This window comes from Perognathus longimembris, chromosome 3 (assembly GCF_023159225.1).
Source record: "Perognathus longimembris pacificus isolate PPM17 chromosome 3, ASM2315922v1, whole genome shotgun sequence".
Classification (NCBI taxonomy): domain Eukaryota; kingdom Metazoa; phylum Chordata; class Mammalia; order Rodentia; family Heteromyidae; genus Perognathus; species Perognathus longimembris.
Genome location: NC_063163.1, coordinates 11,196,324 through 11,212,344, shown reverse-complemented (window position 1 = coordinate 11,212,344; position 16,021 = coordinate 11,196,324). Strand labels below are relative to the sequence as shown.

The following is a 16,021-nucleotide window of genomic DNA, read 5'->3' as shown; positions in this document are numbered from 1 at the left end:
CCTACTTTCAGGATTGTGTCCAAACTGAGTGTATACTCCAAACCTTGCTACAATTAGCACTTCTGCATTCTGCCCCTAGCCCACAAGTTATATAATTAACTAAGAGGATGGGGAGAGAGAGAGAGTATCCACTATGAATCTAGCCACCAACCCTCTTTAGAAGCCTCATTCGTTTTGGTTAAAACACTGTTTCTATATACATATTCCTCGTAATTCTTAAAGTCTGTTTTGGGTGGGAGAAAAATAATAGTTGGCCTTTAAATTTTGGATATGGGAATGTGATTACTGTACATTAATTTGAGTTGAAGTTAGTCTGCAAAACTTCTCAGAGAGCTCAGATCCTCCTAATATTAAAGACCATGGTCAATCCATTTCTAATGTCAACATTCAAAAAATAAGAAAGAAAGCTTGGCATGGTGGCATCTGACTAATCTCAGCTACTCAGAAGATAGATATTGGAAGGTTCATAGTTCAAGATCAGCACAGACAAATAAGTAGTGAGATCCCCCATCTTAACCAATAATATGTCAACATGGTGGCATATTGTTCTTTAGCCTCTCTTATTAAGCACATTTACATTTCTTAGCTTTGTAGATGCCTAGATTTCTCTCCAGTTCATTACAAATACAAGCGTGAAATGTTAAGTTGTTGTAGCAGAGCTCAGAGCACCAACCTGAAGCTGAAGGTAGAGTTTTGGAAGAAAGGAGGATTGTCAAACTTCTGGAGGGACAAACAGTCTTGAATGCTTTTTAAGGTTGGCAATTTTTCACCATTTCTTCCCATTCTATTTCTTCTCAACAACCCTTCATAGGTTCCATTACACAGGGTGACCCGGCGGTTGTAGTCATCCAAGCTAAGATTCAGAAGGAGATTAAAAATGTCTTAGTTGATGTTATAAACTTAGACTTAGGATACAATGAAGATCATAATAATAACATTTTTATGATTTACCTTACAAGGGTCAAAATTAGGTGCTGAAATATTACTCTTGGAATAATCATGGACTAAGACATTTGAAAAATATAGATACGTAAAATATGAACACAGCGGTAAAGAAGATAATTCTATTCCACTGAAAAGACAATGACAGGATCTAGAAGGCAAGATGGTGACTCCTGTTGTGTGTTTTTGAATCTGGAGTGACTAAAAAGAGATCAAGGTTGCCTGATGAGAGCCCGGCCAGTTTTGATGGAAATAGCTTTGTAGAGGGAGGAAAGCATTGTAATCACACAGGGTAAAACAAATGAAATTATAGGAAACATTTATAAATAGTTAAGGAAGTAAAAGTGCTAACTACCTTGGCTGGCTATTGCACACTGCATTTATGTACTGAACCATTGCACTGTATCCTCTGAGTTACACAATTAAAATATATTTTTCAAAAAGTGAAGAAGCATACACTGGAGGCATGCTTTAGTGGCAGAGTGGCATTTGGGAGCAAAATAAGCCAAGCAAGGGCTTGGGAGACCTCAGTTCAAGCCCTGGGGTCACTGTATACACACACACACACATACACACACACACACACACACACACACACACACACAGAGTAACCAATTGCCAGTAGCTCACACCTACTTTTTCATTGAAATATGCAAAATGTAAAAACTGCCACATCCCACTGGAAAACTGTTATATGGAAGCATCGTTACATGTTTCGTGGAAACAGCCCCAGTTTATCTTATTGGAAGATAAACCAGTCTCTCTTATGCAAGCCATATGCCATTACCTGTTGCAGACAATTTCCCAGCTGGAGAATCTTGAGCTCTGACTAATCAGAGTTGGGTCATCTTGTCTTGCTGCTCCAAACAGCTGGTCTGTGCATACATCACATTCATTACTCCCTGTGGCAAAGTTCCAGTAGGGCAAAGCAAAGGACTCATTACCAATGAGTCGCTAAAAGCAAAGGGCACGTGCAGTCTGTTGATTATGCAGCAGATACAACAAGAAGACAGATAAGCCAAGATTGGTGCCCCCATCAAATGCATAGTAACTTTAAAAGTATCAGACAGATGAATGCAATGCTGTCAAGATTTAATAAAGAAATCCTATCATTTGCAACAAAATAGGTGAAACTAGGGGATATGACACTGAGCGAAATTAACCCGATATACATATACAGAATAATTATGACATATCTCACTTAAATGTGGAATCTAATAGCTAGAAATCAGGAAAGATGACTAAAAGATGAGTCAGTCTAGAGACCACTTACAAACTACTGTTTGTAATATTATGTTGTATTCCATACTGGTGATTTGCCAAAAAAGTAGGTTTTCAATACTTTTAAAATACACACATACACACACACACACACACACACACACACACAGTGAATTACATGAGATGCTGAGCACAATATCTTTCGTAACTAATTGTTGCTTCACTATAAATACCAAGACATATATGCCAAAACATCACACTGAACAGTATCCCTTAAAAATGTACAGTGTTTTTTAGTTCAAAATACTCAGTGTATAGTTTTGACCAACCTGGAGATCTCTTTCCAGCCACAACAAATGGTACCGATGCCAAGTAACAAAGGCAGGACCTTGGTGTGAGAAATCAATGGCCTTATAGGGACGTCCTGGTCCTAAAGTAATTGGGAAACATTAAAGATCACAGAAAAGAATATTTAAAATATTAATCCTTGCCTGGGATATGTCGCTACAATCTCATGATGGAAAAAAAATGGTTATTTATGTCTTCAAAGGCAACAATCAGGCTGTTCTCTGGGAGGGTGAGGGACAGTGCAGAACTTGAAGGGAAAAGTGAAGCAGTGGAGCTCACTAGACATGGATGAAAGTGGACTATACACGTGAGTGGAGACAGGAGGGAAGGACTGGGAGAGAGTAAGGGAGCAGAACAAACACTGGACAAAAGGAAATGTACAGGGCTGGAAATATGGCCTAGTGGCAAGAGTGCTTGACTTGTATACTGGTAGACTCGTAGCCCTGGGTTCGATTCCTCAGCACCACATCTATAGAAAATGGCCAGAAGTGGTGCTGTGGCTCATGTGGCAGAGTGCTAGCCTTGAGTAAAAAGAAGCCAGGGGCAGTGCTCAGGCCCTGAGTCCAAGCCCCAGGACTGGCAAAACAAAAACAAAAAGAACAAAAGGAAATGGACTCATTAGCTGACTCATGTAAGTGTAACCCCTCTGTGTATCACCTCTATAATAACAATATTTTTTAAATCATGAAGGAGAACTGCAATTAACATTTTTGAGATAAAAATCACTTTCATCTCTCAAAAATCTGACTATTATCAAGGACCCAGAAAGTTCAAGTACTTCTCCTATTAAGAGCCTTGTTATATAGTTAACGTTTTTTTTTATTGTTGTTGTTTTGTTTTGCTCTTTGCTGGTGGAGCAGGGGTTACTGGAACTTGAGTTCAGGGCCTCATGCTCTTGCTTAGCTTCGTCTAGCTTTGTCTCACTCAAAGCTGGCACTCTACCACTGCAGGACATCTCCACTTCTGGTGTTTCACCGGTTAATTGGAGATAAGATTAGCACAGATTTGTCAGCAGGCCGAGGATGGCTCCGAACCTTGATCCTTAGATCTCAACTTCTTGAGTAACGAGAATTACAGGTATGTGCCACTAGTGCCTCTTTTTTCCTGAACTCTAAAGGAATTTTAGAATTTCAAAATCAAAAGGAATTTATACAATTATAAATTTAAACCAACAGTGCATTAAGATGAAATGCAGTGTCTAATGCTGTAGATTATTAAATGAAATATAATTTTTAAAGACATTGGTGCCTTACAAATGCACAAATTTATAAGGGAAGGACTAATTAATTACATAGCAACGTCAACCACACAGAATCCTAATGCAGTCTTTATTCAATCAAGAGGAACTTCCACAGATTCTGCCTCATTCATCCATCAGTTCCAACTACTAGCTGACACGCATAGTTGCTGAGACCAGAAGAGAGAAAAATACATTCAAACCAATTTAGCTGGCCACTGGAACTGCCAATTTTAGTGAGACGCTTTGGGCAATTTAATGCCCTCCTTACTGCTCCATCCTTCTCCCTTTCATAACAGCTTTTGATGGTTATGTAGGAACTTTAGCTAACTTTAGTCCTTTCTCAAAGTATCTATAATAACTTCAGAGAGCTGAAAAGACATGAATATAAATTTAATTCCTCAATATGACCAGAAACTATAGTTTCCCTCTTGAGAGACTACCCTCTCATAAAGCAACAATTCCTCAGAAGGATGACAGGGAAACTATAAAGGTTTATAGTCAGAAGAGCCTCTTTCCTTACCTATCGCGAAAGAAAGACAGATGCTTACCTGTGAGGCAGATATTAAAGAAAAAGACTCATACCAAGAGCAGAGCTGTTGTCTCTGTTATTGGAGGCAGAAAGGATTTTTAAAATGTTTTTCTCTAAAGCTAAGTTTCAAATTTCTCCACACAGACTGATGAAGGAGTGTCAAAGGATGGAAACATGTGATAAATACTAGTAAGGAGACCTCAAGTGAGAACCGTACCACTCCAGGTGAGCTCAATGGTCTTTATTCACTCTGACCCCCAAAAAGGGTACCCTAAAACTAGGGACAGTCTCTAGAAGAACCTATAATAGATTCAAATTCTCCTGGAACAATATGATGGCTTCTTCCCAACTGATAAACAACTGACCTCTTTGATTAATGTGGTTTATAACAATCTCCCGTTCGCAGTCCTACCCAGTCACCAAATGTTTGGAACTTGAGAGAGTTCTCAACATTTCCTCAGCGTCTCTTTCATTTCCCCATTTTTGAAAGCATCTAATACAACCACAGTCCAAAAGGCTAAGGCAGGAGAAACTCTATCTTGCCATGATTCCACTTATACTTTTTTCTTAGACAATAAAACGAAAAGAATAAAACAAAATCAGGGATTCCTAACAGTGCCTACATGCACTGTAAGTGATTAATTATCAAAGGAAAGCCTAGACCTAGGCATAACGAGATACTCACTTCCAACACGGATAGCAATTGTGAACAAAGAAGGGCCACGTGCTTTGCCACACGCTCGTGTTAATTCCTCTAATTTGAAGAAAAGGTCACATTCCCCACGCCCTCCGGGGAGTATTTACTCATTCCACCTGCTGCCACAGACCAACCACGAACTTGCTCCCTGGTCCATGACCTTGGGTGAAATGACCTTTCCCAACCACCAGCTTTTAACAGTACACCTTCAGCCAAGAGCCAGGAAACCCACCTAACAAGGTATCCCTAACCGAATAATAATGAAGCCACACGAAGAAATCATAGATGCTGCAGTTGGCCACCTGGGGCTGGCTGCCATTGGGCCCCAGCAGGCCCAGCCAGTGCTGCGTGGTGATCATGTAGTCGGGGTGCACGCTCTTCTTGGCCAGGTCCAGGGCGTCCAGGAACTGTCCCCGCTCCTCGGGCGTCAGCGAGTGGATGTCCTTGCGCACAGCCAGCGGCTTCCTCTGCTCGCAGTTGGAGCCGGACCAGCCAAACTTGCAGTCTCCACAATTATAGCCAGCGAAGTTTCCTAGTTGATATAGCAAGGGAGAGACGGGGGAGGAAAAGTGGTTGCTGTCACTCGGTGCACACTTCTGAGCTAGAAAGTTGGGCACAGGGGAAGAGAACAACAGAAAGCACATGCAGGAAACTAAGTCAACTGACAGACACGCACCAAGGGAAGACATATATATATATATGTTATATATATATATATATATTTAAAATAAGAAAGGGACAGAGACTTCAGGAGACCCAACCCTGCTGCTGATACCTCTTGATTATGGCTTTCTAGCCTCCATATGCCGGGCAATAACTTTCTGCTAATAAAGCCAAAAAAGAAAAAAAAAAGGGGGGGGCAGTGTTCTCCCCCTAGTCTCCTCTCAAAATCTAAGTAGACGGAGCACTAGAAACTTCCCCAGAACCAGCCCAGCAAAGAAACAGGCTCTGAGTGTTCTAGAAAGCACTTTAGAAATCCCAGCAAAGAAACAGGATATGAAATGCATGGCAAGCTATTGTCGGCTTAACTGTGTCCCCTTTGTTTTTTTGTTTTTTGTTTTTTTCCTGAATCTAATACGTTTATTTTCACCCTAATGCACATCACAGCCTTCCCTGAATTTAGGAATACTAGACAGCACTTCAATACTGTTTGGGGGGCTATTTTAAACAGTTAAATCACCAACAGAAAGTGTAAATATTTGAAAAATGTGACATACATTATGAAAAATACAATTGGTTACAACATGAAATGTGAAATAAGATGGCAGACTCTTGCCTAGTTGGACTTTAACTGGGAAATACGTATTAGGCAACTTAAAATTTTCCACTATTCTACAAAAGCACACTGTCTGATAATGACTCTGAAAACTCCACAAGTACTACTTTTGCACTACCAAAAAACTTTAGCAAATAGGAAATGTATGAGTGAAGATAAGCTGTGTACTGTGTCCCCTTTGAAATGAACATACTCAAGTCCAGACCCCCAGAAACTTGGCATGTGACTATCAAATATGGAGAATGGGTCCCTAAAGAGATAATTATGTAAAATGAGATCTTCATCGGTATGATTAGCCTCCTTATGAGGAAAGGAAATAGAGATTCAAAGTAAGACTGTGGACAGATTGGGGGGGGTGTCAAAAGAAACCAATCTTGTAGACAGGTGTTCGTAGACGTGCGCTAGGAGGACATAAATTTGTGGTTGAAGTCACCCAGTCCACGGCAATTTGTCACGTGGTCCTAACAGGTGCACATGCTCTAGAGCTCGTGAAAAGTCACAGGTCTCTCCTTTCCATCATCCCTCCTCCACCCTGGATTGGTTAGCAGCCTCTCCCCCCACCCCACCCCCGCAGCCTGGGCACACATCCCAGGGCTGGCACAGCCCCGTTCATTGATTTAGAGAGTGAGAGAACGTGCAAGTCAGTGCAGCCAAAATAAATACACAAGCAGGCTTCCAGGAGAGCAAGTAGAATCTAACATTAGAACACGGGTTTATCCCGCAAAGGGGACAAAAAAAAATCAATGGAAGCTGGCAGGTGGTAAAGGTGAATTAGCTGTCACCACATCAGCAAGTGAAACAAAAAAAAAATCCTGCAAGGGTCACTGTTGGCTGCTCTGTGTCCTTCATCTGTCAATGCCCAAGGGACAAGGACCAGTGCTATCTCGTTCTAAGATATGCCAGGTTGGCTTTCAATAGCTCAGTCTTTCAGTCTGCCTTGGACTTCTCCACCCTCCCTCTTTGCCTGTCTTCCTAAACACTTGCATGCCTGGGCTACCTGCTCCCTCTTGAAGCCACAGGATGGGTTCCTCTCCTGCACGCTACACAAGCACTCCGCCAATGATCAGTACCACCAGCCCCTGTTCTACCTGTCAGGGTCAGCTGGCCTTGAGCCATGTTCACCTCATAATTCCCCTTCAGCCACATCTGTCACACCTGCTGCTGGACTTGTAAACTCTAGACCCAACCCAGGGAGCCAACTCACTACAGATGCCTGGGCATGGCCATGTATGCAATGAATGTATCAAATGAATGAAAGAGACATGAAGCAAGATAATGTAATAAATATGATATTCTCCCCCATCTTTGAAGATAACAGGAAACTCGGTCCCTATAAATAATTTGAATCAGATAAGTAGTGTGATCATAAGGGAGAGAGAGATAGTTACTTGAATAGCACTTTTTTTTACCAAAAAAGTAAGAAGGAAGGGAGGAAGGAAGGAAGGAAGGAAGGAAGGAAGGAAGGAAGGAAGGAAGGAAGGAAGGAAGGAAGGAAGGAAGGAAAGAAGGAAGGAAGGAAGGAAGGAAGGAAGGAAGGAAGGAAGGAAGGAAGGAAAAAGAGAGAGAAAGAGGCACAAACTTCCTAATCTGTTCACCCAGTGGAAGTGTGTGTGTAGATGTGTGTCTTCATGTGTGTGCATGCGTGTGTGCTACTGCTTCAGAGTTTTATTCTGTTGCTTAGCTTTCCTAACTCAGAGCTCATGCTCTGCTACTTGAACCACACGTCCAGTCTACGTTTTTTTTGCTGGTCATTTGGAAACAATCTCTCAGACTTTTCTGCCTGGAGTGAATTCTAACAGCGATCCTCAGATCTCTGCATCCTCAATGGCTAAGATTACAAGTTTGAGCCAATGGTACCCAAATTGTTTGATGACTAAAAAAAATTCATTGAAATACAATAGGCACATTTGTAATCCTAGCTACTCAGGAGGCTAAGATCTGAGTATCACAGTTCAAAGCCAGCCAGGACGGGAAAGTCCATGAGACTCTTATCCCTAGTAAACCACCAGAAAACCAGAAGTGGTGCTGTGGCTCAAAGTGGTAGAGTGCTAGCCTTGAGCAAAGGAGTTTAGGGACAGTGCCCCAAGTTCAAGCCCCATGATTGACAAAAAAAAAAAGGTAAATAAGAATACAGTAGGTAGGAAGAGCTCAATAAAGTAATACTTGATTGAGTGTTGAGCCCCTTTGTAACATGCAAAATATTTTACCTATTTTTGTGTGTGGCTAGTCCTGGAGCTTAAATCATGGCCTAGACACTGTTCTGAGCCTCATGCTAGTGCTCTAACACTTGAACTACAGCTCTACTTGTAGCTTTTTCTGTTTGTTTGTTTGTTGATGGTTAATTGAAGATGAGAGTCTCATGGATTTTCTTTCCCAGGCTGGCTTTAAACCAGCCTCTTGAGTAGCTAGGCTTACAGGCATTAGCCACTAACATCTGGCTGTTACCTACCCTTAAATAAATCAATTGCTTGTATTTTCCTGTTTCAGTAACATATGGAAGCAAAAGTTTAAAAAAGAACATAAAAACCAAAATTCTACTACCAGACTTAAAGTCATAATTTTTGCTGTGTATTTAAAGCAGCTCTAAAAATATTTTTAAATACTAAGAAACAACACTTCTAATGTTTTAACAATAAACTGGATACATTCCTACATTCAAAGACATAAAGTCTATTTTTGAATTTTGGAGCCTCATTGTTCAAATTGAATAATTCATAGCTTATGCCATCAACTTCAATACTGAACTATCTCCTCTTTTATGGTTTGTTTTATTTGATAGAAACAAAATGATCAATAACTATTTGCCTCCCTTATTTATTTCCTTCCACAAGCAGTATACTAAACATGTACCTTAGTGAGTTCTTGAGGAAGCTGTGTATCCAGGGATGACACATAGCAAGGAGTATGTGGGTATGTGGGATTCCCTGTGCTGTGTGTGTGTGTGTGTGTGTGTGTGTGTGTGTGTGTTCATGTGTGTTTGTATGAGTTCTGGGGCTTGCACTCTTGCTTAGCTTTTCCACTCAAGGCTGGTGTTCTACCACTTGAGCTACACTTTCACTTTCAGCTTTTTACTAATTAGAGGGAAGAGTTTCACAAACTTTCCTGCTGGAGCTGGCTTCAAACCTCAATCCTCGGGCTGGGGACTTAGCTCAGCAGAAGAGTGCCTGCCTGGTGAGCGCAAGGCCCCGAGTTCGGTCCTCAGCTCTGGGACAAAAACAAACCTCAATCCTCAGACCTCAGCCTCCTGAGTAGCTAAGATTACAAGAATGAGTCATCAGCTCCCAGTTCTCTGTGCTTTTGTTTCAATTTTGCTATTAACCTGTTCTAAAAATAATAATAGTAATAATAAATACAATCCTACACAAAATATTTCAACAGGCCTTCCTCTGTGGCCCCAGAGCCTTCTGTTAATTCAGAGAAGTTTCCACACTCAGGAACTTGGCACTTAACCTCTCAGAGACTTCTATATCAGGGTCAGAGGTCCATTTCATGTAATTCTTAGACAAGCAAGCACATTGAGACAAGGGCACACACAGAATGGTGTGGCCATACTAGCATTATCGTTGCCAGTACTTTTCAAATAGGAAAGCAATGATTTGTTTGCCTCTCCACCTCACCTATCACTACACTGAACACACTCACAAATCATGTCTTTCTTCCCTTCTCACACAGAGAGCTTAATACAATCCGTGCTAAATAAGTGCTGATTGAATGGGTGGGAAGGAAAGGAAACCATGAAAACTTACATCCAAGGCATTAGGCCTGATGGGCCGTAAAGAAGGCATGGTGTCAAAGTTGCGTGGAAAAAAAGGTGTGTGCATGGTGCACTGTGTGAGAAAACACCTACCCAAGTGTCACTGTAGGGAAAGTGAACATTGCAACAAACCCAGCTCTGAGGGCTGACAGAAGACAAAACACCACTGGCCGGAGATCAGAGGCACCCACAACTGTAAGAACCTTGCACAGGCCACTCACTGTTCCTAACACACCGCTACGAAACTATCACAATGGTCAGTTCACTTCGCCCAGAAATCTTTTCAATTAAAACCTTCCTTCTCCCAGGACTCACAGAAAATACACCAGAACTTCACTTCCAGGTCCCTTTCATGGGTGGGTTTACAGACCTACACTAAAGAATTGTGGAAAACACTGAAGACAATTGAAAAGTGTAACACTGTAAAAAATGTTAGCACATAAGATATATATTCCTTTAATTCCGATTTCCTGGCAGTGTCTTGCATCCATTTACACGAAGCAGTTTTGCTGTTGTTGTTTCCCTTTAATCCACCAAAAATAAGAAATGTTAAGATGTGGGATATTTAAGAAAAGATGATGTTTGCTTACTGGGAAATGGAGAGAGAAGGATTTAAAATCAAGGATAGCAATTTATCTCCTTAAGCAGAAATTAAATTTAGAGTCTCCGTCCACTCTCTTTACTTTGGGCTGGGATAAAGACAAAGAAGAGCTAAGCACCTCATGTACCCACATGCAGAGCATCAGCTCAAACTCAGAAAGTTATTAGACTAAATAAGCTTAACGGTCACCGATTAGTGAATTTACAAGGAACTCTAAATTGCCTATTCCTTTTAATTAAAGATTCTATTATTTTAATAACAATACTTTATACGTACATAGGTCCTTTCATCTACAGAACTCCAAAAAGATTTTACAAGTGTGGTTTCATCATTATGCCCATTTCAGAGATTGGAAAATAGAGGCATTTAGTCACTTGTACAAACAAGAACTTCTCAGCCAACTGTTCAAAAACTATTTGGTACTCAAGTTTGTTTGTGTGTTTTGTTTTTTTTCAAAAGCCCAGAGACACAGCTGCAACTGTCATATTCTCGTGATGCCAGCTGGCAATGCTTTCAATAGTAAATAGTGAATGGAATGCCAAAGTCTCCTGAAACACAGCTCAGCCTGACAATAAGTTCAGCAATTTTTTAAAAAATTTTATCTCTATAGAAAACAAGTAAGTGTTCTATAGGGAATTGAAATGTACAATTTGAGGTTCTTTTTTTTCCATAGCAGAGTTTGCACTTACCTTTTCTTTGTGAGGTTTAAGTTACTTTTACTCTTTTCCCAGTCAAGTAACAAAAGTTAGGGCTATCAGCAGCCTAGTGCCCCAGAAGCGAATCCACATGTCCAATCTTAAGAAAATGTGGGATGACCCAGAAGAGTCTTGGGGACTCCATTTGCAAAGAAAAAAAATGGGAGTCTACCACAGAAGGAGGCCTTTGGGAGGCTTTAAGATCTGACTAAAGCTCTAAAAACTACCTGCTATGGAGGAGAGAAAGGAATGACAAGACATGTGTCTTGCTTTGAGACACTTGTCATATCACAGGACAAAGTTGTTGTCAACACAGAGCAACTTTCTTGCTCTCGTACAACTTCATCTTCGTACAACTTCATCTAGAGCCCCAAGTCCATCCAGCCAACCTAAGTGGAGCCATCCAAAGTTATATGAAAACATAATGGCATATTTTTCAGACTTAAAGAAAACTGTGTCATTTGTAACACATGGATGGACTTAGAAGTAAAAGGGAAATAGAGTAAATCAGTCCCAGGATGGCAAATACTGTGTCATTCTAACTAAATAAGGTTGTAAATTAATCAAAGGTACAGAAGTAGACATCAGAATGGTGGTTACCCGGGAAGGGGGTAGGAGAAGGTCCTGATGAAAGACCATAGAGATACAGTGATACAAGATGAGTAAATTTCATGTATCTGCTCTATAACACAGTGCATACATTTTACAATAAAGGTATTGTGCAAACCTGGTACCTATAATCCTACTTACTCTGGTAACTGAGATGTGAGGATCATGGTTCAAAGCCAGCCCAGGCAGGAAAATCTATGACATTTTTTATCTCCTATTGACCACCAAAAACCTGGAAGTAGAGCTGTGGCTCAAGTGGTAGAGTACCAGCTTTGAGCATAAAAGCTCAGGAACAGTAACCTAGGCTCTGAGTTCAAGCCCCAGGCCTGGCACACACAAAAACATTGGTATTGTGCAACTGAAAAATGTACTATCTAAGTCCAGATCATTTCATTTATCCTTAAAAGGACCCCCAAAAAAGTATGCAATACAAAGAATCTTTGGAGGTGATGGCTTTGATTGTGGTGACAGCAACTCAAAGATAAACCTGTGTCCCGACTCAGGAAACTGAACCGACTAAATGAAGTATTTTGAAGCCAAGCATATATCACTAAAGCTAGGAAAAAGAGATGGTCTATTAAACTAAATTTATAGTACAGCAAATTTTAGGTTACTTTAAAAAAAATTGCACAACCAGCACAACAATGTTCATCGCAGCACAGTTTGTCATAGCGAGAAGCTGGAACCAACCCAGATGCCCCTCCATAGATGAATGGATCAGGAAAATGTGGTACATTTACACAATGGAATTTTATGCCTCTATCAGAAAGAATGACATTGTTCCATTTGTAAGGAAATGGAAGGACTTGGAAAAAGTTATACTAAGTGAAGTGAGCCAGACCCAAAGAAACATGGACTCTATGGCCTCCCTTATTGGGAATAATTAGTACAGGTTTAGGCAAGCCATAGCAGAGCATCACTAGGCCCAATAGCTATACCCTTAGAAACACATAAGATGATGCTAAGTGAAATGAACTCCATGATATGGAAACAAGTGATATATCACAGTTATAACTACTTTCAACGTCCTATGTGTATGTGTAGTTTCTATTATTGATGATGTTTTGTATCACCCTCCTATGTTTGTACCTACACTATCTCTGTAATCTTATCTGAGTATATTGGAAACCGTGTTTACTGGTATTGGAAGTAGGAAATTCAAAGGGAATACCAAATTCGAGAGACACAGGGTAAAAAAAGAGAAATAACTACAAAAGCAATACTTGTAAAACTGTTTGCTGTAAGTGAACTGAACAACTGGGGGGGGGAGGGAAAGGGGGGAGGGAGGGGGGCATGAGGGACAAGGCAACAAACAGTACAAGAAATGTATCCAATGCCCAACGTATGACACTGTAACCTCTCTGTACGTCAGTTTGATAATAAAAATTTGAGAAAAAAAAAAATTGCACAGACACAAAAACTTGGTATGGTCAAAAAAAAGATCCTGACTGAATAGAGGGAAATCACAAAAAGGACCTGCAGGCCCAGCCTAGCCTGCATAGCATGGCTAGCAATGAAAGACATGCACTGTTATAAGAAAGCCCAGCTTCTGTAGACACACAGTACAGGACTTAGAGGTGTGACCTATTACTGGTTCATAGCCTTTTGAATCAGGCATAATCTGTTTTGTTCTAAAGTGGATCGCTTTAAATTGGAGGAAAACTTATCAACACTCCTTTGGCAGAAATGGTTTGATATTTAACAAGTATACCTTCTATTCTGCCATTGTCTGGCTCTTTCTATTCTTGCCTTTTAAAAATAAATGTGTGGTGGTACATCAAAGTATATTCTATGCATGTACAGATGTATCCAAATGCAAACCTCCATGTTGTATCACTACTGTGCCATCGTTTTAAAAAGGAGATCAAATGGGCAACCCAGATTTGAAATAGAAAGAAGATGGAGACAGGAAGAGTTAGCATTCATCTCTGATTCTCTAAAACCCTTTTCACACAGAAATCTATACATGGAGATGTCTGACTTTTGAAAGTCGTGGTATTTTATCATCCATTGACATGGGACGCAATTACAACAGAAGTGCTTGGGAGTTAGTGTGCTTGAGTATTAGTGTACAGTCCACATGCACAGGTGTTAGGAGAGCTGCTGCCTTCCCTAGGCTGAGAACCCAGGAAACGTTGTAAGACAATGTCCAGAGAAGCAAGTGCTTTAATATCTTGGGGAAAAAAAAACTATGTTCACTGTGCTATGAAAAATTTTGTCATAAGTAGTATCCAGGGCAAAAATAGGACCTACAAATTCCTGTGACTCCCATAACTGAAAATAAAATTGCAAAGGCTAGGGATGTAGTTCAGTGGTTCAGTGCTTGGCTAGCATGAGTGAGATCTTGGGTTCAATCCTCAGCACCACAAAATAAATAAGTAAATAATTAATCATGTATTATTTCTTTATAATATAGGTATATGTGCACACATAATTATTATAAGGCCAGAGCTTTAGCACTGACTGAAAAGAAAATCTAATGTCATCCCCACATCAACATCACCAACCTTTGTATCTTCTCTCAGTCATACTTTACCAACTCACTTCTATATTTGCTGTAGTTCTATTATCATATGAGACGATGAGAATGGCAATAAGGCATAATTTAAATAGGAATAAGTCTTCTGCAGCCAGCAACCAAAGAACAGGAATTTAGTCAAGCTGTTATGTTGTGTCTTTCAAATGTCCCATCAGACTTTATCACTGTTCTGCACAGCTACTGGGAACCAGAAGGAGCCTGGTCCATTGGAGAGGAGTTGAGTATGTCCAGAAGAGCAGAGACTTAGGAAATGCAACAATATTTTTTAATTAAGTTATAAAAACGAAACAGATGAAAAGAGAGACCAGAATCCCAAGAAAGGACACAGAGCAAAGTTTGTGATGCCCACTTCAAATTCAGACGCGGAGCCCATGGAATTTGTCAGTGAATAACAGCCTCCCTTCCCCCTTCTTGAGGAAGCAGCCTGGCCATCGCCCCAACTGCGGCAGGGGGACAGCTCAGTCCTCCTGTTCACGAGGACCATGGGCCCTGGATGAGGTTGGTCCAAACCCTGCACACCTGCCTTCCATCTCTGCCTGGCAAACCGCACCCACCCCTGCTCAGCAAGTGCAAACCCATGGCAGGGGCGCGCACCCCCACTCGTCTTGAAGGGACTTGTTCTATTTTCAAAGCGCGCTCTCCAAGTCTGTAACCTCCTCTTTCAACACACAAGCCACAGGTATGTTGGCACGCGTTCATTAAACCGGGCTTGGCCCAGGTAATAGTTATTTAAGTTTTCAAAGCTAAATGCACGGAAGGATGGGAAGAATATAAATAACCAGGCTCTCTCAGCCTTACCAAGCACACTTGCTACCCAAAACACAACAGGCTGGGCCTTTCAAAGCCTAGCCTAACAGTCTCTGTCAACAGTCTCACCTCTCCCCTTAGAAGGGGCCGTTTTCCCAGCCAAGACGAAGCTCAGGGTGTGGGTTAGATCTGCCCGCAGGAGCCTCACCTGTGCACTTGCAGGTCCGGTTGAAGAACTTTCGGGGCCACTGCTCTCGATCGTCCTGGTTTCTCAGGACATAAGGGCCGCTCCAGGGTCTGGTGTCTGCCCGCACCTCTGTGCACTGCCCCCGACCCTGCTGAGAGCCACAGACATTGGTTGGCTCCACACCCAGTGGCGGGCAGCACTCCTTGCTCACCAAGCTGCCCAAGGTCATACAGAGCCGGGGGAACTGCGCCCAGGCTGCGGGGAGAATTGCACAGCCCACGGAGGCAAACACAAGGCCCCACTGCAGAGGACTCATGGCTGAGTAACTGAGGAAACGTGCAGGGCCTCTCCTCCTTGCTTAGGTCTGGCTTTGCTCCTCTTCTATTCTGAAGTGATTGAGCATTCATTCACGCAAGTCTTTTTTTCTTCTTCTTCTTTTCGTATTCGTTATTTTAGCATTCTAGTCCTCCCCTTTTAAAATCCCCACCCCCCCCCCAAAAAAAATCTACAGAATCTATGCATGTGCACGTGTGTACCCGCTTGTACACACACTGTTTTATGTGATTCAAATACCTAACACCAATTTAATTTCATTAGAAACGCCTCTAACAGCCAAATTTAATGAGGGTAACGCTT

The 16,021-nt window shown here is 41.4% G+C and overlaps 1 protein-coding gene across 1 annotated transcript in view; it reads right to left on the bottom strand.

Annotated features, from left to right (window-relative positions):
* Dct (dopachrome tautomerase) overlaps positions 1-15,701 on the bottom strand; it is a 28,190-nt gene extending 12,489 nt beyond the window's left edge. Inside the window, exons 1-5 of the mRNA XM_048340798.1 lie at positions 15,407-15,701; positions 5,210-5,509; positions 2,493-2,593; positions 1,730-1,896; positions 674-853 (exon numbers count right to left, since the gene is read on the bottom strand). Of these exons, the coding sequence (XP_048196755.1) occupies positions 674-853; positions 1,730-1,896; positions 2,493-2,593; positions 5,210-5,509; positions 15,407-15,701 (1,043 nt within the window). The remainder of the gene's footprint in view (positions 1-673; positions 854-1,729; positions 1,897-2,492; positions 2,594-5,209; positions 5,510-15,406) is intronic.
* Positions 15,702-16,021: the final 320 nt, after the last annotated feature.